A 25219-nucleotide genomic window follows, 5' to 3' on the forward strand; every position below is an offset into this window, starting at 1 on the left:
CCACTTGAGCCACTCCCAGCTTGATTTTCTTTATGATAGATGAAACCAGGTAAAAGTAGGAAACTAGTCAATACGGTTTTATTTCAGTATTAAGTTTTAAATATAATCACGTAAAAAACAAACATTTCAAAAGTGCAAAATATTAGAAAGTTAATCAGTGCTACTAATCTTTCCATGCAAATGGTCTCTTTTACTGAGATATGCAATACTAATTCTCAGCTAGGAGCATGTACAAATGTTATACCAGTGTTTAAAAATAGGCTTGGTCAAGAGATTGCACATGATACAATTGAAGCAGTGCAAATTATATGACTAGATAAAGGACTTGAGTCAAGCTTATTAACTTGTATGATAATATCACACAGCCATAATAATAACACAAGTAGATGGATGAGAATATAAAGCTCTTTTATAATTACCTGCCCCTCACCACCAGGAAAGAAGCACTTCTTAGTACAGTGGTTTATCTAGCTCTCCAGGCTTAAGCTGTCCATCTTTGGTTACAGGGACTCACTCTTGGTTGTCCTTTGGTTATCCTTTGGTTTACTCTTAAAAAGTATCTATTCTGCTAATATAAAGAGTAAACATAAACTTGAAGACAGCAACTTGACAAAAGCTGACCCTCTAGTATATAATGAATGCTATTTCTCAATAACTCTTACTCAGTTTATATACAGAAAATATTCCAATATATCTTAAACTTATTAGCAGCTTACTTTTTAGCATTAGTCCGTAAGCAGATAAGGGAAGGCCAGGCTTGACCTATACCCAACCCTTGATTCCATAACCAGAGTGATAGCAACTAAACTCCTTTTTCCTTTACAGAAAAGGAATGGCTGTCTAAGGGATGGCTTCATTGTGTATTGAATACCAGTGCTTTGGATACCATGATACATTTACCAAAATAAATTTACAGAAAACAAAACATGGCTTGTCTGCCTCTGCCACTTTATAAACAGGCCTAAGGAAACCTTAGGACTATAAAGGACTATCATAAAGACAACTGCAAAGATAATGCCAAACGCTGGCCAATGGGGAAGAAAATACCTACAGCAAAGTGGTGAGCAGATGCCTTAGGAGAAGACTAGTCTACAGTCACCCATGTTCTTCGGGTAAATCTCACTTTGTATGTTCTAGACCTAGCTGACAATGACTGCAGTATCTGCTCCTTGGACCCTTATAAGTACAGGTGTTTTTTTTTGTTTTGTTTTGTTTTTTTTCCAGAATACAAGTATATCCCCCAAGCCAAACCTATGTGCTCAACCAACACTGCCTATACCAAGAACCTTTTAAATAAGCTTTTCAACTGTGGCAACTAAAAGGCAATGATGTTCACTAAATGTTTTTAAAGAGGATATCACACTACCAGTTTCACCCAAGTGGAAGTGGCTGATGACTTAAGTTGCTTCATCACAAAAGCACCACTAAAAAAAAGATCTCACTGATAACTTTAGCCGTTGGTAAAGGCCATGTAATTTCAGGTTCACCAGCTTCTATAACTTCACCTTCAACACAAGAATAGAAGTGTTATCAAATAACTACATCAGACCTCACCTTCAGTTCCCCAATTTTGAGAATGGTGTAAAATACATAACATCTTTGCTTCGTAAGGACGAACCTACTGTGAACTGAGCTGTCTACTGAAGTACACAGTGGTATTACAGTACAGTAAGTAACGCTCTTCATGGTAGTGCATGCTCGTAAATCCAGCCCTAGGAAGGCTAAAGCAGGGGATCAAGAGTTCAAGGTCAGTCTGCGCTACACAGTGAAAACCGTTATTCTTATTAGTAAGTTACAGTCCAGTCGCCATACATACACATAAGAAACACAGGCTTAAACAAACACACACCCAACTGCCTCTCTCCTATCTACTGAGATTTGACTTAGCCTTTAGAACACAAAGATAGTATATCCTCAAATGCCTTCTAAAGCTCAAGAATCTGTTCCCAAACTGGAACATTTTCTAAAAATAAGCAGTAATTTCCTTAAAATTTTTTCTGATCTACTCTAAACAAATCAAGCTGAAAGTAAGACTATTCTACCTCATGTAAAAAGAAAGTGGCATCTGTATACTATCATCAAAGAATTAAAAATGCAAACTGCCCCAGCTATAAAGAAAGAACAGCAAGGTTTATACAAAGCTGGTGGTAAAAGGTTAATAGGGTCTTTCCTTTGTTTATCCACTCCTAAAAAGAAATATCTTCCAAAGACCCAATGGTGAGTAAGTGGCAGGCAACATGCAGAAATGATGCAGTTGAAGAGAAGAAAATTGCGGCAAAATTCTTGGGGGAAGGCACCCTCAATGTCCGTCTAAGGGAGAGAGTGGGAGAAGAGGTCATCATGCAGGTACAACCAATAGGGAATGCCAAAGTCTAATGTACAGACTTCCTAGTTTCATAGCTGAAAACAGTATTTTAAATCTCAGGATGTGCTGTCTGTAATTAGGTTATAACTATTAGGATTCTAAGTTTAAATCCTAAATAATGACGGATGTCATTGAACAAAATCCCAGCCACAACTGAGATAACCCAATCTCTAAGTGGCTACTGAGCATTTCTCCATGAATTTTAACCACGGTCTACAAAAACGAGGACTAGTCTAGATCCTGGTGACAGGCAACAGAAAGGTGTATTTTATAAAAAGCTTGAAGCCCATAGTTCCTTGTAACATGCTAACACGTAGTAAGTACTATACTACATACATGACATTTAAAACTTACATTAAGCAGCCACAGATGGGGCACTTTTATTGCAAGGGCTGATCAAGAAAAATACCCTGGGTTTGATAGATCTCTTTGAGGACCAGCAATACCGTATCTTCAGACTCCCTGTAAAGAGAAAAATATACTGAAAAAAGATGGAACATTTGTGCTATACACTTTGCCTATATTATTTCATTTAATCCACACCTTGCACTCATTTTTTACTACTCCAAAAATATGAGTCAGAGGTGGCCTAACTGGCAATGATTTGGAAGGTGATATGACAAAGAATTCTAGTATTATGCCTGAAAATATGAAAAGCTTAGGGTTTGGGAGTGTAGCTCAGTAGTAAAGCACTTGCTTAGCATCCCTATGTTCAAGCCCCAGCACTACAAAGAAAAAAAAAAAATCCAAAAAACTAATAAATGAACAAAGTTCATTCTTCAGATACTACTACTGAAGAGCCATCCAGTTGATTGCCTTCATTTTTAAAATTTTATTCACTTTTCTGAAAAGGTAATACAATCATATGATTCAAAATATATAAAAGAGTACAAACAAAATAATGAATTCTACCTCCCTAGTTTCTCAACCACCAGCTCCCATCTTCTCACAACCAATGTTAATTTTTCATGCATCATCCAGGTATTATTCCATGTATGTATAAGCAATTACTTGTATTCACAGTTCATAAAGAAATTTGATTACAAAATATAACATTCATGAAAGACCACCCTGTGGATATAAGGCTCAAACTGTTCTCTATGTCCGTGGTGCATTTTTTGAAATAGGCATCCCTTTGAGAATCTAATAAGATCTATGGATGTCTCTATGGATGGAAAGATTACATATATACATACATAATCAAAAGTATAAATAGAATTTTATTATATTTATAAACTAAGTTCATTTCCCCACAAATGCCAAACAAAAATCCTAGCTTAAGAAACTCCTATACCAACAAGGAGGAATTAGCTCTACCAGATGTTAAAATTGCACAACAAAATGATAAATGAGTAGGTAGGTCAGAAGTAGTCCCAATTATGTATAGGAATGTAATGTAATAACGGTAGACTCTATTGGTAATGGTGAAACAAGTGGATATACATCTGTATTAAGATAAATTTGAGGTAAATCAAAGATTTACCTGTGGAAGTACAACTAAAAATTAAAACAAACAGTGATAAAATTTTTTTTTTAAATGATCTAAGTATGACACAAATTCCAAAAACTGAAAAGCAAATCTAGGCAATGTCAAAATACAAACTGGGGAAAAGGTATTTACAACTCACATTGAAGACTACTCAATTAAAAAAAAAAAAAAAAAAGCCAACGCTTCAATATATGGGAAGTAAAAAGATCTAGGTAACTCCCAAAAAGGAAATTAAAATGGCTCTTAAATATGTCAAGAATCAACCTTCTTCATACAATTAGAAATTCTAGTGTGCATGGCATGTAGAGTGAAAACTATAGAACATTACTGATGGAAATTACAGATGCTCTAAATAAAAGGTGTTTGTTCATGGATCACAATACTACGTATTATAAAAATGTCAGTTCTCTTTTAGATTAAAAAAAAGATCTATAGAGAACTGACCTATTAATAAGCAATAACAATCAAAGTCCTAGGAGAGTCCTTTGTAGAAATTACCATTCTAAAATATACATAGAGGGCTGCCAGAGTGGATCAAGAGGTAGGGTGCCTACCTAACAAGCACGAAAAGCCAAGTTCAACCCCAATATCACTAAAAACTAAATAAATCATGCATGGAAATGCATGGACCTGCAAAAGCCAAAATAATTGAAAAAAAAAAAAAACCAACAAAGGTAAAAGACTCATGCTACCTGAGTTCAAGGTTTATAAAGCCACAGTGACCAAGTCTCTGGGTCACAGACAAACAGTCCAGAGAGAGAGAGAGAGAGAGAGAGAGAGAGAGTGTGTGTGTGTGTGTGTGTGTGTGTGTGTGTGTGTCACAACCCATTTAGAACAGCTAAGATACTGAACATCAAGTACATCAAGGATATTGAAGCTAAGTGTGCTGGTGCACACCTGGAATCACAAGCACTCGAGAGGCTGAGGCAGGAGGATCATGAGTTTGCAGCCAGCCTGAGCTGCAAAGCAAAACTGTCTCAAAAAAACAACAGATGAAGAGATCAACTGTGGTAAAGACTGTGGTGAATCCATCCAACAGACTACTACTTAAGAAAAATTAACTACTGACGTAAACAACATAGATGAATCTCAAGATAACTATGCTGGGTAAAAGAGATCAGATCATACCCCACACCAAAAAAAAAAAGAAGGTAAATATTATATGATTCCAAATAATGCAAACTGGTCCACAGTGACAGAAGATCAGGGGATCACTAAAGATTGGGGCTGGTGTGGGAATTACAAAGGAGCATGAGGAAACTTTTGAGTAATTAATATGATCATTAATTTGATTATGGTTATGATTTGACATGTTTCCTAAAACATGTCAAAATTCATCAAATTTATACACTTTAAATCTATGTAGTTTATATTTACAGTTGATGAAACTGTTAGACAAAAGTCATGAAGAAATGTTCTCATACATCCATGCTGGGAATGTAAAAAGTGACAACCTCTGCTTGGCAACATATACCAAGTATGACTAAGGTGTGCCAATGGCTCTATGTATGCATACTTCAAGACAGATTCATCAATAGATGAAATGACATGAATAAGGAATATAAAGAGGAAAAATATACAAATCTAAACATCTATCAGTAAAGGACTGGTTATACAAATTATGGCTGACTTTGAACTTACTATGTAGCCCAGACTAGCCTCGAACTTGCAATCCACTATTAATCTGTTCAATAATCCATCAGATAATTATATATAATAATTCTGATTCAGCTATTATAAGTGCTTTCAGATGAATTTTTTTCTTTTCTTTCTTTTTTTTTTTTTTTTTTTGAGACAAGGGTCTCCTACATAGCCTAGGCTAGCCTCAAACTCACAATCCTCCTGCTTCACCCTCCCTAGTGCTGGGATTACAAAAGTGAAAACACCATGCCCAGTATCAAATGGATTTCCTAAAATACACTCAGCAATAATAACTTATTTGTGCCACTTCATTACTCCAATGGCCAGAAAACACAATTTTAAGACCAGGCTAAATAAACTAATGGTTGCTGGCATCATTAACCTCATGGTCTATGCAACTGCATAATAAAATAACAGGTTTAAACCAGATTTCTTTAAAATGGCATGACAATACTGTTTTGTAATTGTCTAAGTGAGAATCATTCCAATCCCACCCTATCCTCTTTTTTTTACATCTGTTAGTATCGGTGAACACCTAAATAAACAAACAAACAAAAAACAGAACAAGCTGGACATAGTGGAATATGTCTGTAATCCCAGCACTTGGGAGACTAAGGCAAGAGGACAACAAGGTCAAGGCCAGCCTGTACAACATATAGAGACCCTGTCTCAAAAAGGATAAAAAAGAGGAAGAAACAATAGGGCTTGGTGTGGCTCAGTAGTAGACCACTTGCCCCTAGGCCCTGGATTTAATCCCCAGAACTGCAAAAAAATAAAAAACAAAAAACACTTACCAGTAGCATAAATGGCTTTGCAAAGCAAATAAGTATTCATTAAAACTTTCAATGGGTTTCTCCTGTAGCACATAGTCAATGCGCTGGCCTCCATTAAGCATGCCCACATTGATGGGAGGGACTTCTTCTTTAATTATCACAGGAGTCTCTTCTGTGTTAACATCTGCATATAGAAGAGCCATCAAAAGAGCCTAAGAGGCCTGTCCTGTTACTTCCCATCAGACTCCAAGTTTACCTTATAATCAGCTCTATTCAGAGAGCTCTGTTCCATTTTCTTCCTCTCAATTTCCTTATACTCTTTAAGTCATACTAATATTGCCCAATCTCTTTCTTTTCTTTTGTTCAACACATCTCATTACCTGTACAATCAATTGCTGAGTCACTTGCCTGAAGTTTACAAACTAAATGCAAGCAGGGATAGAGATCTTTAGAAAATTTAAAATTAAAGAATGAAACTGATTAGAGAATATCCTAGCTACTCCCCAGCCAAGAAAATAAAGCTGACCCACAAATACAGACATTCATCCTGTAAAGGCAAGGTATTTCACAGAGTGGGCTCTTCACATGACTTCTGTAGTTCCAAAGTGTGGAACATTTTTGAGCCTAATATGACTTCTCTTGACATTTCTCTCACATACAATGTTTTTTCATAATTTGGGGCAATTAATGTGACAGAAGAGATTAGCAGAGTTGAAGGTCAATGAGCACTCATAGTATTTATTTCCCACACAACTGAAGGGGAAAGGAAAGCAAGCCCTGGGAAAACAGGATCTCCTTATCATGGAGTCCCTCTTATTTGGCCTGATGCAAGTAATCAATGTGTGCAGTGTCTACTGACCACTGGACTTCTCTGAACTTGACTCAGGTTCTACTTCAGTTTCTTCTGCTGTTTCTGAAGCTTGTAAAGCAGGGTATGGACCTCTGGTGAAAGATTTCCAGGCCATTCGAAGTGAACCTAGTAAATTGTTCTTAAGGTCCATACTCATCCTGGTCAAGCCTTCTCTCAGTTCTGAAACATATGAATAAAGAATATTAAATGGTTTACACAGAGTTTAGGGTACACCATAGCAAAACAGAATATGAAGTCTATTTAGTTTGTACTCACCAGGTCTGGAATTATTAACAAGTTCTATATACAGACTTACCTAAGTGCATCCGCTTCCTGCCTTTATGATGTGGGATCAACATTGGCTCAAATTCTACATCTGGAACCACCATTGGTTCAATCCTATAGGCCACAGGATCAAACTACATAAGAAATATTAATAGCTGTGTTTATCCTTGCTAAAGAAAGACAGTCTGAGGAACTGTATATCTTGGGCAAAAATAATTATAAGCTCATTTACAAAAAGGTATGATTACTCTGCCCATCACTTCTAGACCAATACTATCAACAGATGGTCTCATTACTAGAAAATGATACAGAAAATCATAAATCAGCACAACACAAAATGATATGCTTTTTACCAATAAGCCCTAATATTCAGGTAAAAGCACAGCAGCAATACAATGCTTACAGGATGATAAATATTGAAGAAACCTTTGCATGTTGGGAATTTGTAATTAGGATCAATTCTTTTCAGTCCTCGAACTGTAAGAAACATTCCAATGGGAGATCCAAAGGCAAAGAATATTTCTGGTTTATAGTTGAGACGGGGGTATCTTATAGACACCTGGAAGAAGGAAATAAAAGCATCTTTCACTAATAACAAAAGTTACATCTGTTCCTGCCATGCCAATGGCAGCAAGAAAAACTGACCAAAGAAAATACTGTTACCTGCCCGATGCCAACATCTAAACAATCATCATTTTTAGTAACATTTCTAGTACTGCAGAATTCAGATTCTTTGGGACTGTTCACCTCTGAAGCTGATGGTATAGTTGGTCTATTAATACCCTAAAGAATAAAAAAGTTTTATTTTTTATAAATAATAAATAAAATAATACTATATAGAGCTACTATATAGTAAAACAGTCAAAGGATTACACAGGTTTCTACTTGTTTGAAAGGATGCTCATGAAAGTTTCAAAATGACAGCCAATAATTTTAGAAAGAGTCCCTAAGAAAACAAGATAAATCTATTAAAAACACTAGGTGGCTTACATTATAAGTTAAAATCCCTATGTGCTCAGAAGTTGTACACAGCCATTTGGGTACCAGTTGAAACTTTAGCTACCCATCACAAGAGAAAACAATACTATTCTGAAATTAGACAGTGATGGCCAGGCACTGGTGGCTCACGCCTATAATCCTAACTACTCAGGAGGCAGAGATCAGGAGGATTGCAGTCTGAAGCCAACCCTGGGAAATAGTTTGTGAGACCCTATCTAGAAAAAACTCAATACAAAAAAGGCTGATGGTGTGCCTCAAGGTGGAGGCCCTGAGTTCAAACTCTAGTACTGAAAAAAAAAAATTAGACAGTGATAAGTGATTATAAACTTTATAAAAGCTACCAAAACAACTGAACTGTATACTTTACATCTTAACAAAGCTGCTACAAAAATGAAAAAAACTGAAGGGTAGTAGTAGTCCTGGCGATGCAAGACTTTTGAAGCTAATCACATTTTTAAGGATACGGATAAAGAAAATGTGTTTAATTCTCAAAGAGCCAAAGATCAATGATCAAAACTGCTTAGCTAGTCAGGAGTGGTGTCGCGCACCTATAGTTCCAGCTACCTGGGAGGCTGAGATAGGAGGATCACTTGAGCCCCAGGAGTTTGAGGCCAGGCTGGGCAACATGGGGAGATCCCCCCAACTCAAAAGAAAAAAACAAAACAGAAAACTGTTAGCTCCCCAGAATACACATGTCACAAAGCTCAAGGGCACTCCATGGCTGTCAAAGAATTGCTTAGTCTCACCGCCGGTATCAGGCACATACCACTGAATGTTTCCTGGTCCCGAAATAGTTTAGTAACTTCTTTCTTGGTCCTAAGGGAATTCCCATTTCCTGAAGATCTCTGTCTGTACATAAAGCCTAGTTATAGAAAATCAAGCATCTTTTATTTGCAGGCAAAATAAAATCAATTAAATATCCTGTTTCCTGAGAAGAATATGACTGAGGCACTCGTTTTTTTGCTGTATAACTGCTCTGGCTCCCTAGTCCTTAAATTTGAGAAGAGACTGTTCTGTTCATAGAACAATCTAAAGAAGAACAGAAAGTGTCAATTCTAGTGTCAATGTTAGTTATATAGATAACACTGCACTGTTAAAAAGGAAAAAAAAACTAGAAAAGTTGGTATTTAATGACTTCATGACAGAAAAACCTTCCTTGATTTTCATGCTTGCTTAGATGTCACAATCTGAGAAAGATTACAGTCTACTGATGGACACAGTGGTGAAAACATACAGCAAACAACAGAAGTATAACACAAAAGAGGTCAACAATCAGGATTTCAACTTAAGTGCCACTCACCTGACTAGGGAAGCCCTCCCTTATCCTCTCAAAATTTGGTTAATTCATCATTCTTATATCACTGTGTCCCTCTCCTTATTACTTCTTATAATTGTAATTAATTATGTGTGGATTATGTATCTTCCCCACTAAAGTATAAACACTTTGAGGTCAGGAACCATATCTTATTACCATTCCATTTCCAATACTTGATATAGTATGCCCGATCACAGTAAATAAACACTTGCTAAATATCTATTAAATGAATGTATGTATCACAAACTAGAAAAAAGTGCAAGAAAAATGGGGAAAAAAATCAAATGATCAAATAGCAACAAAAGAGCTCTTGAAAATATAACAGAAAATAAGAACTGGAATGTTCTTTCCCTCATGTGTTCTCTAAGCTATGCTTGTTTTTGTTCCACTGATATGTGACTATCAATGTGGCTCATCTGAAGCTGGAACTCCACAAAGCAAAAATTAATTTATATAGTAAAAAGCAAATAAACAATGACTAAAAAACATTATTAATGATTAAGTATTTATGATTAACCAGTTTCTAAAGGGCATGCTCATTAATAAACATGAGGAAGATAAATAAGAATATAGAAAACAGTTTGTCCTAAAGTTTTAAAAGATTGGTTTTTTTACCAGAGCTTCCTTATCTACTTTCTCCTTCTCAAAGATATTAAAGTATTCAGAGAGGTGAAGTTTCTTCAAATCTTCCTCTAGTGTTGGTGTGTCTCCTTGATCCATAACGGTATTTAGTGAACACTAAAAATTAAATCATAAAGCTCATATTCTCAAAATTCATTTAATTTCCAATTTTGCTATTTAAATGTTATATAAAATTCCTACAGTAATGTATATTCACTTTAAATCAATTTTAACTTACACAAAATGCAAATGAAGACTGACCGCCAAATTTTTGCAAGATCAGCTGAAAATACATTCATTTATTGTGTGCGTGTGTGAACAAGTGTGTGTTACTAGGGACTGAACTCAGGACCTTGCACTTGCTAGGTAAGTACTCTACCACTGGGGCCACACCTCCAGATCCTTGAAAATATACTTTTAAATGAATGAGCAAATGACTGTCAAAATATACTCCATCATTACTAACAAGCTTTACTGAGCTTAAGAAATAAAACAATCTAAGACAAAGTCCTTGTCCTGAAAGAACTCATGGTACAAAAAGAGAAACAGGACACTTACATAAAAGGAAAAAAAAACAAGATAATAAATGGTAAGTACTAAATCAATACTATTGGTAATGCATGTTCACAGGACTTTGTTTTACTAAAGATATGCTTAAGGCTGGATGGCTCAAGTAGTAGAGCACATGCCTAGCAAACGGAAGCCCAAGTTCAAACCCCAGTACCTCAAGCCCCTCTCCCCTAAAAAAAAAAGGTATGTTTAAACACCAAGGTTCCTTGGCTTTCAGACAGAATTTCTGGGCTGGAGGTGTGGCTCAAGTGGTACAGTGCCTGACTAGTAAGCATGAAACAGAGTTCAACCCCAGTACTGACAAAAAACAATTTCTATAAATTATCCAATTCATTCTTCATTTCCTTACATGCAAGCTTCAATTAGCTCAAAGATTCTACAATTCTATTAATACATTAATAGTGCATATTTATAGAGGGGAATAACATAGCAATTATTTATAGAAACAAATTACTGTCTTGTTTCTGTCACTCAAGATTGACAAGAGTCTGTTAAAATCAATGTAAAATTAACATTATGGTATGAGACTAAACTCAACTAAAGCCAAAAAAATAAGTCTAAAGTCTGTGGACTACTACAAGGGAACCTGTTTGAACATCTAAATTACCTTTTCATTGTCAATACCCTCCAAAGAATCTTTCTGATTTGTTAGGATATCAAACAATATAAGCGAACCTGTAAGTAAAATAGAAGAAAGAAGGAACAATTTCTAAGCATTAGCACTAAATTGCTGTCTTTTATGCAAAAAACAAAAGTCATAAGCCAATTACCCATGTAGGCAAATCCACAGATCAGAGAATCTTTCCAATTTACCACCACCCTTCCAACCCCTTCCAAATTCTTCACCATAGACCACGTCTAGGTCTCTGAATCTGAAATTGATAAAAGAGACTGTGCTTCAAAAATAAGTGTCCTTAAAATGTGATAGTCCTCTGTGCTTACAGAGAATTTGTTACCTAAACTATGACCAGCAATAGATACACCGCCTTTGAAATTAGGGTTCCTCTGCAGAAAAAGTGTGTATATTCTGTTCATTTCAGAAGCTACTGTGTCCACAATAGTCTGACAGTAGGTGGGGCTGTTGTAGAAGAAGACATCCAGAATAGTGTCGTTGGTGAAGTGTCTGAGGCGGTTGATGCTGGGCAGGGTTATCCGCTGCAGATCTCTGAAAAAAGAAAAGGTATTTTAAGCAGGAAATCTACATACATTCCATAGCCACCTCTAAGTTATTATCTAGCTTAGTCTCCAGGCTTAGATGCAAACATTTAATGATACCAAAGCCAACCATCAGTTATAGAAAAAAGGACAAAACTGGAGGCACGGTTTGAGTGGTAGAGCACCTGCCTAGCAAGCACAAGGCCTTGCCTGAGTTCAAACTCCAGTACTGCCAAAAAAGAAAAAAGAGAGGTGAATGGTAAATTTCAGAGTATAAGAAACCACACAAGACAACTCAGTTTCTTCAAATATAAACTGCAAGATAAAAATGGATAAAGATGAAGAGGAAAGATTAAGACAGACATATGATTTAACTGTCATGTATGGATTTAATTTGGGTCCTAGTTTAAAATATACATATAAAGTGTCAGGAGACCAAGTGGACTAAGGTGCCAGACTCAAGGTAAAATATACGTATATGTATGTAAAAACCATATTTATTAAACAATGAAAATTTGAACACTTACTGGTATTTCTGATACTAAGAATATTTTTAGGTCTGATAATGGTATTATGGTCATATATTTTTTAAAGTTATTTAAGATATACAAACCGAAACATTTACGGATGAAGTGACAGGGTATCTAAGATTTGATTCAATGGCAGAAAGAGGAGTTGACAGAGGTATAAAGATACAAATGGAGCAAACCCCATTTGTACTGCTGGAGGCAAAGACTTGGTACATCAAGATTCTTCATATATACTACTTTTCTCCACAAAATTCTCAATAGTTTCTTTAAGTGGGGTGGAGTAGTACACACCTGTAATCCCAGCAGTTGGGAAGCTGAGGCAGGAAGATAGTGAGTTCCATGCTAGTTTAGGCTACATATTAGTTTCAGGGAAGTTTAGACTACATAAGGTACATCAGAGGTGGAGAGGTGAAGGATCCAGTTCAAGGCCAGCCCGTGCAATAAGTCAGCAAGACCAAATCTCAACAAGTAAGCAGGGCATGGTGGTACACAACTGTAGCCTCAGCAATGCAGAAGACTGTAAGTAGGAGGATCACAGTCCAGGCGAGCCCTGGGCAAAAATGTGAGACCCTATCTAAAAAACAACCTAAAGCAAAAAGGGCTGAAGGAATACAAAAAAAAACATTAAAAAAAGAAAAGACCAAGCAAAAGATGCAAGAGGCTTTTCTTAGAATTCTGAGCATTAAGTGAGTTCTGGGGTGTTGTGTTTTTTGCTTTTTGTTTTGTTTTGCAATACTAGGGATTGAACCCCAGGGCCTTGCACTCTACCACTGAGCCATATTCAAAGCCCACCAGCATCAGGTTTTTTTTGTCCCTGGATGATGAAGACCTCCCTCAATGTGGAACTTTGTTCTGGGCAGTACTGCCGTTTGAACTCAGGGCCTTCTGCTTGTCAGTCAGGTGCTGAAACAGTTAAGTCACATCCTCCAGTCCTTTTTGGATTTTATTATTTCAAACAGGGTATCTTTTTTATGCTCTGGCAGGCCTAGACTGTGATCCTCCTACTTATGCTTCCCACACAGCTGGATGATAAACACATGACACTGTCTTTTATTTTTCTTAAATTGGGTGAGATGGGGGTCTTGAGAACTTTTTGCCTGGGTTGGCCTCAAGCAGTGATCCTCTTAAGAAAGACCATGCTAACATAGCCTAAACCAAATTCCACAGTACCAATTATACCTAAATTATAAATATTAATAATTTAACTTGGGAGATTTCTTCCCTTTTTCCTAAATTTAGACAAATATTATTTAAACACAATTACAAAAGGAGCAACAAAATACTTTGTACATCTTGGAGCGTGGTTAGCTTTTGATATCCGAAGTTGGAAATGTTTATATACTACAGGAAGAAAGAATGCTTGACTTTAATGCTAAATAAATAAAGATGAAATAGCAAGTACTAGAAGCTAGCCATAGTACACGCCTACAATCCCAGAACTTGGAAGGCTAGGCAGGAAGATCTCAGGATCAAAGCCAGCCTAGGCTACATAGTGAGTTCCCAACCAGCATAGGCTTCACAGTGAAGCTGAGTCTCAAAACAAAACAAAACAGGAAATTCCGGAGAACCAGTAAAGCATACTGGACATACACCATGCAATTCTACCCAGGGATATTAAAACAAAGGACTGACCAGAATTTCATAGCATATCTCCAGAAATTTTTAAATATACAGCTATAGCAGAAATGTCCTTAAGCATCCAGATGACCAGAAAAGATAAGCACAGATAACAACTCAAGGGCATAAGGTATTACTCACACATCTACACCTGTAGAATGCAAAGGACTGTGCCAGTTGACTGGAAGAAATTCTACCCTTCCAATCTGTTGATTTTCTTGGGCTTTCTTAAAATGTGTCTGTAGCAAGTTTAAGGAAACACTTCGAAAATCATTCACTGGAAAAGAAAATTAACTTATGTATCAACAGTGATGCAATTAATATACAGAACCAGCATGCAATTTGCTCAGAACACAAATTAACAAGTCAAAAATAGTAAAGTAAGTATTCAGGAAAAATTAAGACCACATAAAAAAATTCATTAAAAGAAAAGCTAACTTCAAAACTTCTGTGTCATGGAAACTGTTTCAATTTTTTAAAAAAATCACAACTATGTATCAACCAATCTTGCCGTCAGATTTCTATCCTAACTTTCTGTATTTTATAAGCAAGCACTACCCAGTATTTTCAATTAAAAAAAAGTACACTGCTGTTCAAATTGATATCACACTGATCTTAACCTTGCAGTCTACAATTCTAGTTTATGCTTAGCCTCAGAATAAAACTCCATAACTCCAGAACTATCTAGTTTAAAACATACTGTCTCTAAAACTCAAGTTATACTAATGACTTACATCTTCCAATTATACTATCAAGAGACTTACCACAGTATGAACTACAAAAATCATTGAAGTTCCTGTTATTCAGTTGAATCTTATCATCTTTATAGTTCTCTTTAGATTTAGAATAGTTAGAAATAGGACATTACATCATAAAACAATTTTATAGGGATTAAGAGCTTGTTCACTCAGGAATTACTGCTTAAGAGTATAAACTATTAGCCTCAGGAATTTACTAGTACTTTAGGTCTAAGCTGGGAAGCTTTACTGCCTTGTCACTTGTCTTTAGCTCTCCAAATCTTCTTAGGTAGCTATGACAACAGACCAAACACAGTGCTTCATCCCAGCTCACAAGAGCACTCACCAGTATTTTCCTTAAATGATCTAATCTTACATGCTTTGCAAACCTACCACACTGTACAATGCTTCGAAAGCGGAGATCACAAGCCGGTCCAATTCCATGAACTACAAAAACCAAGTGATCTATTTGTAAAGGTTCTCCTATAAAGAGAAGTAAAAAGAAAAATTATCCTATATACTCAAGTATTCTAAAAGCAAGCACTCACAATAAACAAGAGAGAAATAAGTTAAAATACCAATGGATAATTGAAAGACACAAAGTAGTCCCACATTAACTATTTAGTAAGATTACACTGACTTTACTTTCTAATTTATCTCCAAATAAGTGTGTGAAAAAATTTACAACTTTTTATTTTGAAATAACTGCAAACTTACAGATCACTAGAAAAAGTAGTACAAAAACTCCCATGTACTCCTTACAGATTCAATTTTAAACAATTACATTTACTTTAGTATTTTCTCTGTTTCTGTGTGTGTCCACACACATTTATTTTTCTGAACCACTGGAAGTCAGGCTGCACACACACTCCTTTTTTATTCACCCTATCAATTTAACCTTTAGCATGTGCATTTCCTAAGAACACCTTCTTATACAACCACAATACAGTTATCAAATCCAGGGCATTTAACATTGATAGAATATTTTCACCTAATTGCTCCATTTCTATCAATTATACCAATAATGTCTGGCATGTTTTTAAAGCCTGGAATTTTAATTTTTTTATTATTTTTTGAGAGACCAGTTTCATTATGTACCCAGACTGACTGACCTTGAACTCATTAAGTAGCCCAGCCTGGCCTGGAACTCGTAATCTTCCTTCCTGATGGAATTATAGGAGTGCACCACCATGCCTGGCCTTTAACACATATTTTTAAATTACAATAAATTGACCAGGCAGGGTGGTACACCCCTGCAATCCCAGCTAATAAAGAGGCAGAGAAGAGGGTCACGGTTTGAGAACAGGTCAGGTAAAAGCATGAGACCCTAACTGAAAATAAATAAATTAACTAGCTAATTAATTATAGTAATTCAAACTTTGTCTAAGAGACAAATCATCTCTTCTACAAGATGAAAGGAATTTTACAGTACAGTTAAACATGCTTAAAACCAACCATAAGTGAGACTAGTCAGCAATGGATAGCCATCAAGTTCCTTCTGAAAAATAGAAAATCTTCAGGGACAGTGATTGCCAGAATAAATTTCTAGTCAACAGAAGAATAAAACTTTTGCTTTAGCTATTTTTCTGATAGGGTCCTCCCATTTTTGCCTGGAGCTAGCCTTGAACTATAATCCTGCTTACCTATGCCTCCCATTTAGCTGGAGAAAAAAGTCACATGCTACCGTGCCCAGTTTATTGGCTGAAATGGGGGTCTCATTAACTTTTTGCTTGGGCTGGTCTCAAATTTCAGTCCTCCAGATCTCTGCCTCCTGAGTAACTGGAATTACAGTTGTGGACCACCATACTCAGCCCTCTGGCTTGTTCTTTGAGACAGAGACTCTCACTAACTTTTTCCTGGGCTGACCTTGAACTGTGATCCTCCTATTTCCACTTCCCAAATAGCTGGAATTTCAAACAAAAAAAATCTTAGTAGATGAAATGATGTTAATCTTAACTCAGAATAAACCTGTACAATTAAAGATCATTTTTAAGCCTTGAAACAATCCAAATCCACAAAAAAACAGACCACAATTTAATAAACAAATAAGTGTATCAGAAGAAAAGGGAAAAATGATTAACATTACCACAATGAATGTCAACAGAGATGTTCTCAGCACCTCGCTTCACTGTTCTTGGTCGACCTTGCTCAGTGGGTGTTGAACCCCATTCATCAGACCCTGCAACTGGCTGGTAATGCACCATGAGCTTAAGTGGAAAAGATCAGAGAATACATTCTACATTATAGTCATCCCCTTATATTCTGAAGGGTAGGATCATATCTTCAATACATATGCTCAAATCTCAAGTGGAATTTTGATATGCAATCCCTAAAGCTTGAAATGAGAACCCTAAAAATACATATGGCTAACATATCTTTCAACAATACGCCTACTTGTAATGTGTTGATGATTTTCTTAATCTATGGTGTCATAATTTTCCCTAGGATAGTTCAATCATATAAGCTGAGGGGAATAAATAATGGTAGCAGTTATAATGATAAATTCAATACAAGACCTGCCAAATGTTATCGCACATATCCTATAGGAAAAGGAGGTCAAGTAAATTCTTAGTTAAAGCAATTCACCTTTAATCTCAGTATCAGTGAAATGCTTCAATGGACCTTACCTTTGGATTGTGTAATATAATAATTTCTCTGTTGGGAGACTCCAGTTTCTTTTTCCATTCATCCAGAGTTACAGCAAGCATATAAGTTTCCTTAAAAGAAAACACATTTCATTAGACCTCTCTAACAGCTTTTCTATTAAAACTGGACTTATACATGAGTACTAGATTACTGAGTTCCAATAAGAATATGACTCAAATGGTAGAGCATCTGTCTAGCAAGCACAAAGCACTGAGTTCAAACCCCAGTATCGGGAGGAAAAAAAGATTACTATTCTCTAATTTATCAAATTTATTTGTCCTCTACCACTGAGCTACATCCCCAGCCCATTAAAATTCTTTTAAGATGACAAAAGCAGGGTATAATGGCACACACCTGTAACCCCAGCTCTCAGGAGGCCGAGGCAGGGGGATCCAGGCCATCCTGGGCTATGTAGCCAGTCCTATCCCAAAAGATAAGTAAATAAGGCCGCCAGTGGCTCATGCCTATAATCCTAGCAACTCAGGAGATGGAGATTGGGAAAATCACAGTTCAAGGCCAGCACAGGCAAAAAGCTTTTGAGACCCTGTCTCAACCAATATCTGGGATGTGATGGTATATGCCTGCCCTCCACCTATACGGGAAAGCACAAATAGAGAGCTCATGGTCTAGGCTGACCTGGGCAAAAATTGAGACACTATCCCCAAAACAGCTAAAGCAAAAAGGGCTGGAGGCATGGCTCAAGTAGCAGAGTGCCTACTTAGCAAGCTTAAGGTCCTGAGTACTGCTAAGAGATTAAAAAAAAAAAAAAAAGGAATATATATATATACATACACACATAAAAATAAAATTACAACAGGTAACAGCATGACAAAGGAAAAGAGGACTCCTAATTCCACCACCTAGATAATTGCTATTCGCCTTTTTACATAGTTCTAACAATAATATTAATGCTCTATTATTCCAATTTATTTTTTTTAGTTCCCTTTTTAAAAATTTTATTATTTTTTATTATTGTTGTACTGGGGGTATATGGTAAGAACTTTTATAAATGTCACAATTTATCATAGCTGAATTACCCCTCCCTCATTCTCCTTTATCCCCTCTCCCAATTCCTGGAATAGTTTCAGCAGGACTCATTTTCCATGGCTCAAGTGGTACAGTGCCTGTTTAGCAAGTGCAAGGTCTTGAATTCAAACCCCAGTACTGCCAAAAAAAAAAGAGTAAGGGGGTGCTGGTGAATTGGCTAAATGATAAAGCACTTGCCTAGCAAGCATGAGGCCCTGACTTCAAACCCCAGTGCTGGAAAAAAAAGAAGAAAATCAAGAAGATCAATCCTGTGGTCATAGTTTGTATATTAACAGTGACTGCCATTAGGAAAAATTATTAAATTCAAAAGACAAATACAATTTCCATAATATTTTCAAATCTAAAATTAAGACTACTTTATCTGGAAACTTACAATAAGAAAGCTTATATTGGGTTGGCGGAGTGCCTCAAATGGTAGAGCCTAGCAACTGTGAGGCCCTGAGTTCAAATCCCAGAACTGACAAAAAATAAATAAATAAAAATACTATAAAATATGATGTACATGGAACCAAACTTTTTCTGGAAATTTCACAAAATATGTCAGAAAAGTAAGAGATTATTAAGTAGGAGGAAAAAAACCTGAAGAAAATGATGAGTAAAAAAGGACTAAAGGAATACCTCTAACACTTGGCTGAAGCTCTCCGAGTAGGGAACATATTTATTGTCTTTGTCTCCCTTGTAAAACCAGGTACATCGTCTCACTTCCGATGCAAGTTCATCCCAGTATACAGCATACCGCATCCTCTCCCCCAAATGAACATCATATCTTCCCCCATCCGTGGGGACAACTCTCCCATTACAGTCTTTTCCTGTCAAGAATTGCAAAGGGGAAGGGGAAAGTACATCTTTCACAATAAATGTCCCAATAAATTGTAAGTTACACTCTAAATAATAATATGAAACACATGAATAGTTTCTACTTGGCTAAACACTAAAAAAAAAAGGAACTTAATTATAAAACTACCTAGTTTTTCTTTTTCTAAGGAAAGACAGTCATGCCCCTTTCAAAAAGAAAGATTTTTTTGAAGTTTTTGTTTAAAGGACCAAAAGATAAATTAATGAAAATTACGATGATACAGTCTAACTACTAGCTCCCTTTTTGTTTCATAAAAGAAAAAAGCAAGTAAAATGAGTTCATTCTTCTGCAATATGACACCAACCTACATATAAGCTTTACAAACAAAAAAGTTAAACAGAAGTTAGAATATAAAAAACATTACCAGAGGGCTGGAGGCATGGCTCAAGCAGTAGAGTGTACCTGCCTAACAAGCATGAAGCCCTGAGTTCAAACTCCAGTATTACCAAATTTATATATCTATATATATAGATAATAAATATACATAATAAAGTATATATAGACAACTAAGCAGAAATTACAATACTTTTCTAGATATACACTAAACTCTCGAATATTATAAATTAGCTGAATACCAATGTAGAATTTCTATATAAAATGCTACAAAAATTACTTTAACTGTGGCTGACACCTGTAATCCTAGCTACTTGAGAAGCAGAGATTGGGAGGATGAAAGTCCCAGGCCAGTCCAGGCATAAACGGGAGACTCTATTCAAAAAATAAGTAAAAGCAGCCAGACCCTGTTGACTCACACCTGTAATCCTAGCTACTCAGGAGGCAGAGATCAGGAAGATAGAGGTTCAAAGCCACCCTGGGGAAACAGTTCATGAGATCCTATCTCAAACATACTCAACATAGAAAAGGGCATGGTGTGGCTCAAGTGGTAGAGCTCCTGCCTCACAAGCATGAGGCCCTGAGTTCAAACCCCACTACCGCAAGAAAAACCCTAAAAGCAAAAACATGAAGAAAGCATGGCTCGAGTGGTACAGCGTCTGCCTGGCAAGTGCAAGGCCTTGAGTTCAACCCCCAGTACTGCAAACATTTAAAAAAAAAAAAAAAGAAGAAGAAAAGAAAAGCACTAAGTGTAAGGGCTATATTGCATTATAGTTTGAGAGATGGAAGTCTTTGTTACAAGTCATAATTTTCATCCTACCAGAGTCATATGCCTCTTCCAGTTGCTGGGAATCCTCAGAGTTGAAAGGAATCCATGTCTCCTTAGAATCTATTATCTTACAATAAAACCAGTGTGGAGAAACTGGTTCATACAAACCGCCAGCATCCATGTCTATTAACTCAAAGGAACTACATGAGTTTGGTGATGGGGATGGATCTGACTGAGACAACTGCTCCTGGTGTGATTCCACTGATGACATTTCGCTCTCTAAAAGACAAAACTATCAGGAAAATTATTTTCCTGTATTAACACTAATTCTTCACAAATGTGCAGGTACACATACACACACACAAAAGAAAAAAAAAAAAAACTACCTGGTCATTTTAAGAAGCCACTTCTTAAAAAAAAAATCTAAGCGGGCGATATAAAATAAAAACAACAAATTATTTGGGGGTGGGGGATATTAAACAAAATCCATGCATAGACCATTTTGCACTGTGCTCCCAATTCTTTCTTAGAAAACTACATGGCAATAGCTATAAGAGAAACCCAGAATTACGAGAAGTGGTCATTTCATTGCAAAATATTTTAGCCCCATTTTCAATCTAAACCAGGTACCACAGGCAATATTTTTCTCCAACAAGTCAGTACGCCTTGCCCTAATAAAACCGAGGCTTTAGGCTCCAGGCCCCTTATCATTACACACTTCCATACTACTGGAATCTTAAAACACAGGAAATACAAGTATTATACCCCTTACGAAGCAATCGTTTTGATCGGTTCTTAAAGTGTGCTTAATTAGGGACTCTGGCACAAACTCAAAATACGACACCCTGCCTGGGGCCACCGTGCGCGCGCGCGCACTCCCGGCGTCCAGGTCTCGGGTGGAAAGTAACAAGCGACCTCAACAGCCTCCTTCGTCAGACAGACGGACGGATGCGTGCCGCCCCGCTGAGCCCTGGCAGCGCCCGGCAGAGGCCGGCGGACGTTAGAAGTTCGCCCGGCAGCCAGGTGGGGAGAATGCGACCGGGTGCTCTCCCGGCTGCGGGCCCCATTTTCCGCTCTCCTTTTATTCTGTGCCTGGGCCACCTCGGCCAGCCCCTTACCCCAGACCCAGGCCTCCGCCGCCCAGCTCCAAGGCTTGCCTCCCGCCCCGGCACGGAGAAGCAGAGCCACCCGTGGAAACAGACGATTTCCAGGTGCCTTGGGGTGTAGGCTGCCAGAGGGGGCCCTGATCGCGTCCTGGGGACCGAGGTCACCGCCTCCCTCCAGCTGGCAGCCGGTCCTAGCCTCGAGCCACGCATCGTCTTCTGCCCTGGAACCGCCATTCCTTAGCACCTCCGCCCACAGCCGCCGGGCCCTGCGACCGCGCGCGCGGACGTGGACTCACCTGCCCTCCCCGCCGCCGCTCACGCTCAGCTGTCCCCGCCGCGTCGGCCTTTTCTCAGGGCCCGGACAGGGCAGGGCGGAGCCTGCGGACCCGCCGGGCTCGCCCTGCGCCCCGGGCTCCGCCGCGCTCCCAGCGGGCGAGTAGCGGACCAGGATACCACAGCCAAACTGAGGTGGCCGCCAGCACGGCGCGGCAGCCGCGGGTGGGGCGAGTGGGACGAGGAGGACCCCGGGAAGCCGGCGGGAAGTGTCGCGAGAGGTGCGGGGATCGCGCGAGACGTGGCTCCTGCTGCGGGCAGGCGCCGGGGCGCGCGGGTGCTCGCGGGGGAGGGGCGGCCAGTCTTCAGCTGCGAGCGCGCTGGAGGCGTCAGGGTCAGAGGCCGGATGTGCTTAGCAGAAAGTCAAGGGGACTTCGTTGTTGCTCCGGGGAGAGGAAGGTTCCCGATGTTCCAGGCCACCGTCCTCACTTACCGGCGTGCTCTGGCTCGCCCTACTAATGGGTCGGGGATAGGGGGAGCCGAGGGACACAAAGGGCGCGAGCCTGGTCGCCTGGATCCAGACCACCGCATCTGGGTCGTTGGCATTTGCAAGGAGCTTTGGCTCATCTTCCCTGCGTTTATTAGGATGTAGAGGGTGCCAAAAAGGCATCGCTACAAGATTCAGAGGTGAACTTGACAGGTGTCAAAAGCTGCAAAGGAGGCTGCAGATGGCAGGTTTTTCCAAACAAGATGATGTAACTGAGGTCAAAAGTTTGAACTAATTTTCCAATCTGCAGGCCGAGTAGTGCTTGGCCTGCCGAGGTCTCCCTAGGGTCTGTTTTGGGGAGGACCTCAATTCCTTTGGTTATTAAATAAAACACTTGACTATTTCCTAGCTAGACCGGGGAAATTTTTATTTCTTCAAAAACTGGGAAAAAGTACACTGAAACAGGAATTTATTATAACACGTTAATCTGCTTTAGATTAATAGCCGCACACAAAATATCCTCAAGTTTACTGATATTTTCAAGGTTTTTGGGGTGTTTATCTTTTGCAGTAGGGGGGTTTGAACAGGGCCTCCTGCATGCTAGGCAGGCATTCTACCACTTGAACCACTCTGCTAGCCGTTTTGCTTGTTTTGAAACAAGGTCTCAAACATACAGAGATATGTAGCCCAGGCTGACCTCAAACTCTCAAGCCTCTGCTCCAGCCTCCTGAGTGCTGGGATCACAGACGTGCATAACCACACCTGGTCCCTTTACCCTTTAGTTATTGAGGACCTTAAATAATATTGTTTATGTAGGTTATATTTATCACAGCTTACTGTTCTAGGAATTAAAGCTAACAAATTTAAATATTAGTGCATCTTTAAAAGAACATTTTAATGAAAAACAGCTATTTCCAAAATAACTTTTTAAAAAGTCTGTGAGAAGGCATTGTGGCTCACACTTGTAATCCCAGTGTTCTGGAGGCAGAAGAGATAGGGAAGATGGTGGTTTGAGGCCAATCCAGGCAAAAAGTTAGCGAAACCCCATCTCAATCTATACACCAGGTGTGGTGGTACACACCTGTGATCTCAGGTAGGAGGGAGGCTTTGGTGAGAAGATCTTGGTCTGAGACTGCCACGTGCAAAAAATGCTAACCCTACCTGAAAAATAAGTGAATCAAAAAGGGCTTGGGGATGTGGCTCAAATGGTAGACCACCTGCCTAACAATCATGAGGCCCTGAATTCAAACTCCAATACCACACACACACAAAAAAGTCTTTTAAGTATTCAGAAACTGTTAAGTTTATTTAGCAGATAAAATTTCTCAAAATTCTTTTTCTTGTAAGGTCATATTTTATCACTGGTCACAAATACTCTTAGTTAAACAACTAGAAGTGACAAGCTCTTTTTTTTTTTTTGGCAGTCCTGGGATTGGAACTTAAGGCTTCACACATGTAAGGCAGGCACTCTACCACTTGAGCCACTCCAGCTCCTCACCGTTTTCAGAAAAAGTTCTGCTAAATACCAAAATCCAAATAACTATAATGTCATTTCTACAATGAAAACTTATGTTGCATGAAAGAAATGACACCTAGTTCAGCTTCCAATCCAAATAATCATTAAGGTGCTTCTTCCTCAAGACTCCCATCATATTTATGATGCAACAGAATTTTCTGCAGAACTGTTTTGTTTTATACATACTAACCATTTTTTCACCCAAGATATGAAAAAGCTGTGAAATTAAGAGTTAAAGGTTATTATTTAGAAGGGTATTTTAGTTGAGACTGGTATTATGAATGCATAGCAGTGAAGAACACAATGACTGATAGCAGTTTGTTTTTATAACTTTCTGAAGCCACAGCAGTTTCACTCACTGCTATGGTTTGAATGTGCCCTCCAAATCTCATATTGAAATTTGATTGCCATTATAACAGTATTAAGAAAGGACCTATATGAGGTGAGTAGGCCATGGGGCAACCTCATGAATGGATTAGGGCTATTACTGCAAAACTAGGCCCTCTCTCCAGTTTCCTCTCCCATGCACAGACACATGCACACTCTCACCCTTACACCATCTTATGTTGCAGCCTGCAGGCCCTCACCAGATGCCAGTGCCATGTTCTTGGATTTCTCAGCCTCCAAAACCATGAGCCAAATAAATTTTATTGTTTGTTTTTATAGCAACAGGTAAATGTCAACACAGCAAAAAAGGCAAATTATATCTTAGTATGATTATGAAAACAGTTCTAGCAGTTACCTCTGAAAGAGTCTCTTAAGACCTCCAGTGTCTGGGGACCACCCTTAAGAACTACAGCAGCTGGGTGCTGGTGGCTCACGCCCATAATCCTCACAACTGAGATCAGGAGGATCATGGTTCAAAGCTGGCCCAGTCAAATAGTTCATAAGAACTTCTCTTGAAAATACCCAATGCATAACAGGGCTGAAGAAGTGGCTCAAGTGGTAGAGCACCTGCCTAGCAAATGTGAAGGCTTGAGTTCAAACCCCAGTACCACCAAGAAAAAGAATAAAGAACTACAGCAATTAAATGTGTCCACTCTAAGCTTACAATGTACAAGTCATTAACACAATACCTACCTGGAAGGAGTTCACAGTCCTAACAGGAGGAAAAACAGGCAAACAAATAACTCTACCTTAGTGAATGATATTAACAGTGTAGGCAGGTATTGCATACATTGGTAGTTACAGAAAGAGAAGTAATCAAATATCCAGACACACTTCCAGAAATTCTCTCTT

At 38.3% G+C, this 25219-nt stretch overlaps 1 protein-coding gene across 3 annotated transcripts; it reads right to left on the bottom strand.

Annotated features, from left to right (window-relative positions):
• Positions 1 to 56: 56 nt before the first annotated feature.
• Positions 57 to 22150, bottom strand: Ddhd2 (DDHD domain containing 2). 3 transcript variants are annotated; one of them, XM_020167551.2, is made up of 18 exons: positions 22001 to 22150; positions 20650 to 20890; positions 19259 to 19449; positions 17575 to 17664; positions 17034 to 17154; positions 15341 to 15430; positions 14352 to 14487; positions 11865 to 12073; positions 11516 to 11583; positions 10333 to 10455; positions 9169 to 9264; positions 8067 to 8186; positions 7807 to 7962; positions 7435 to 7537; positions 7128 to 7298; positions 6290 to 6452; positions 2720 to 2827; positions 57 to 2310 (listed from the first exon to the last, which is right to left on the bottom strand). In XM_020167551.2, the coding sequence occupies exons 2-17, from the start codon at positions 20867 to 20869 to the stop codon at positions 2746 to 2748; spliced, it is 2139 nt and encodes a 712-aa protein (XP_020023140.1). In that variant the 5' UTR covers positions 20870 to 20890; positions 22001 to 22150; the 3' UTR covers positions 57 to 2310; positions 2720 to 2745. The 3 variants fall into 3 exon arrangements, with proteins under 3 accessions (XP_020023140.1, XP_020023141.1, XP_073910734.1); XM_020167552.2 differs by having other exon boundaries at positions 20650 to 20877; positions 22001 to 22147; XM_074054633.1 differs by lacking the exon at positions 22001 to 22150 and adding an exon at positions 21717 to 21968.
• Positions 22151 to 25219: the final 3069 nt, after the last annotated feature.

Source organism: Castor canadensis, chromosome 14 (assembly GCF_047511655.1).
Source record: "Castor canadensis chromosome 14, mCasCan1.hap1v2, whole genome shotgun sequence".
Taxonomy (NCBI): Eukaryota; Metazoa; Chordata; class Mammalia; order Rodentia; family Castoridae; genus Castor; species Castor canadensis.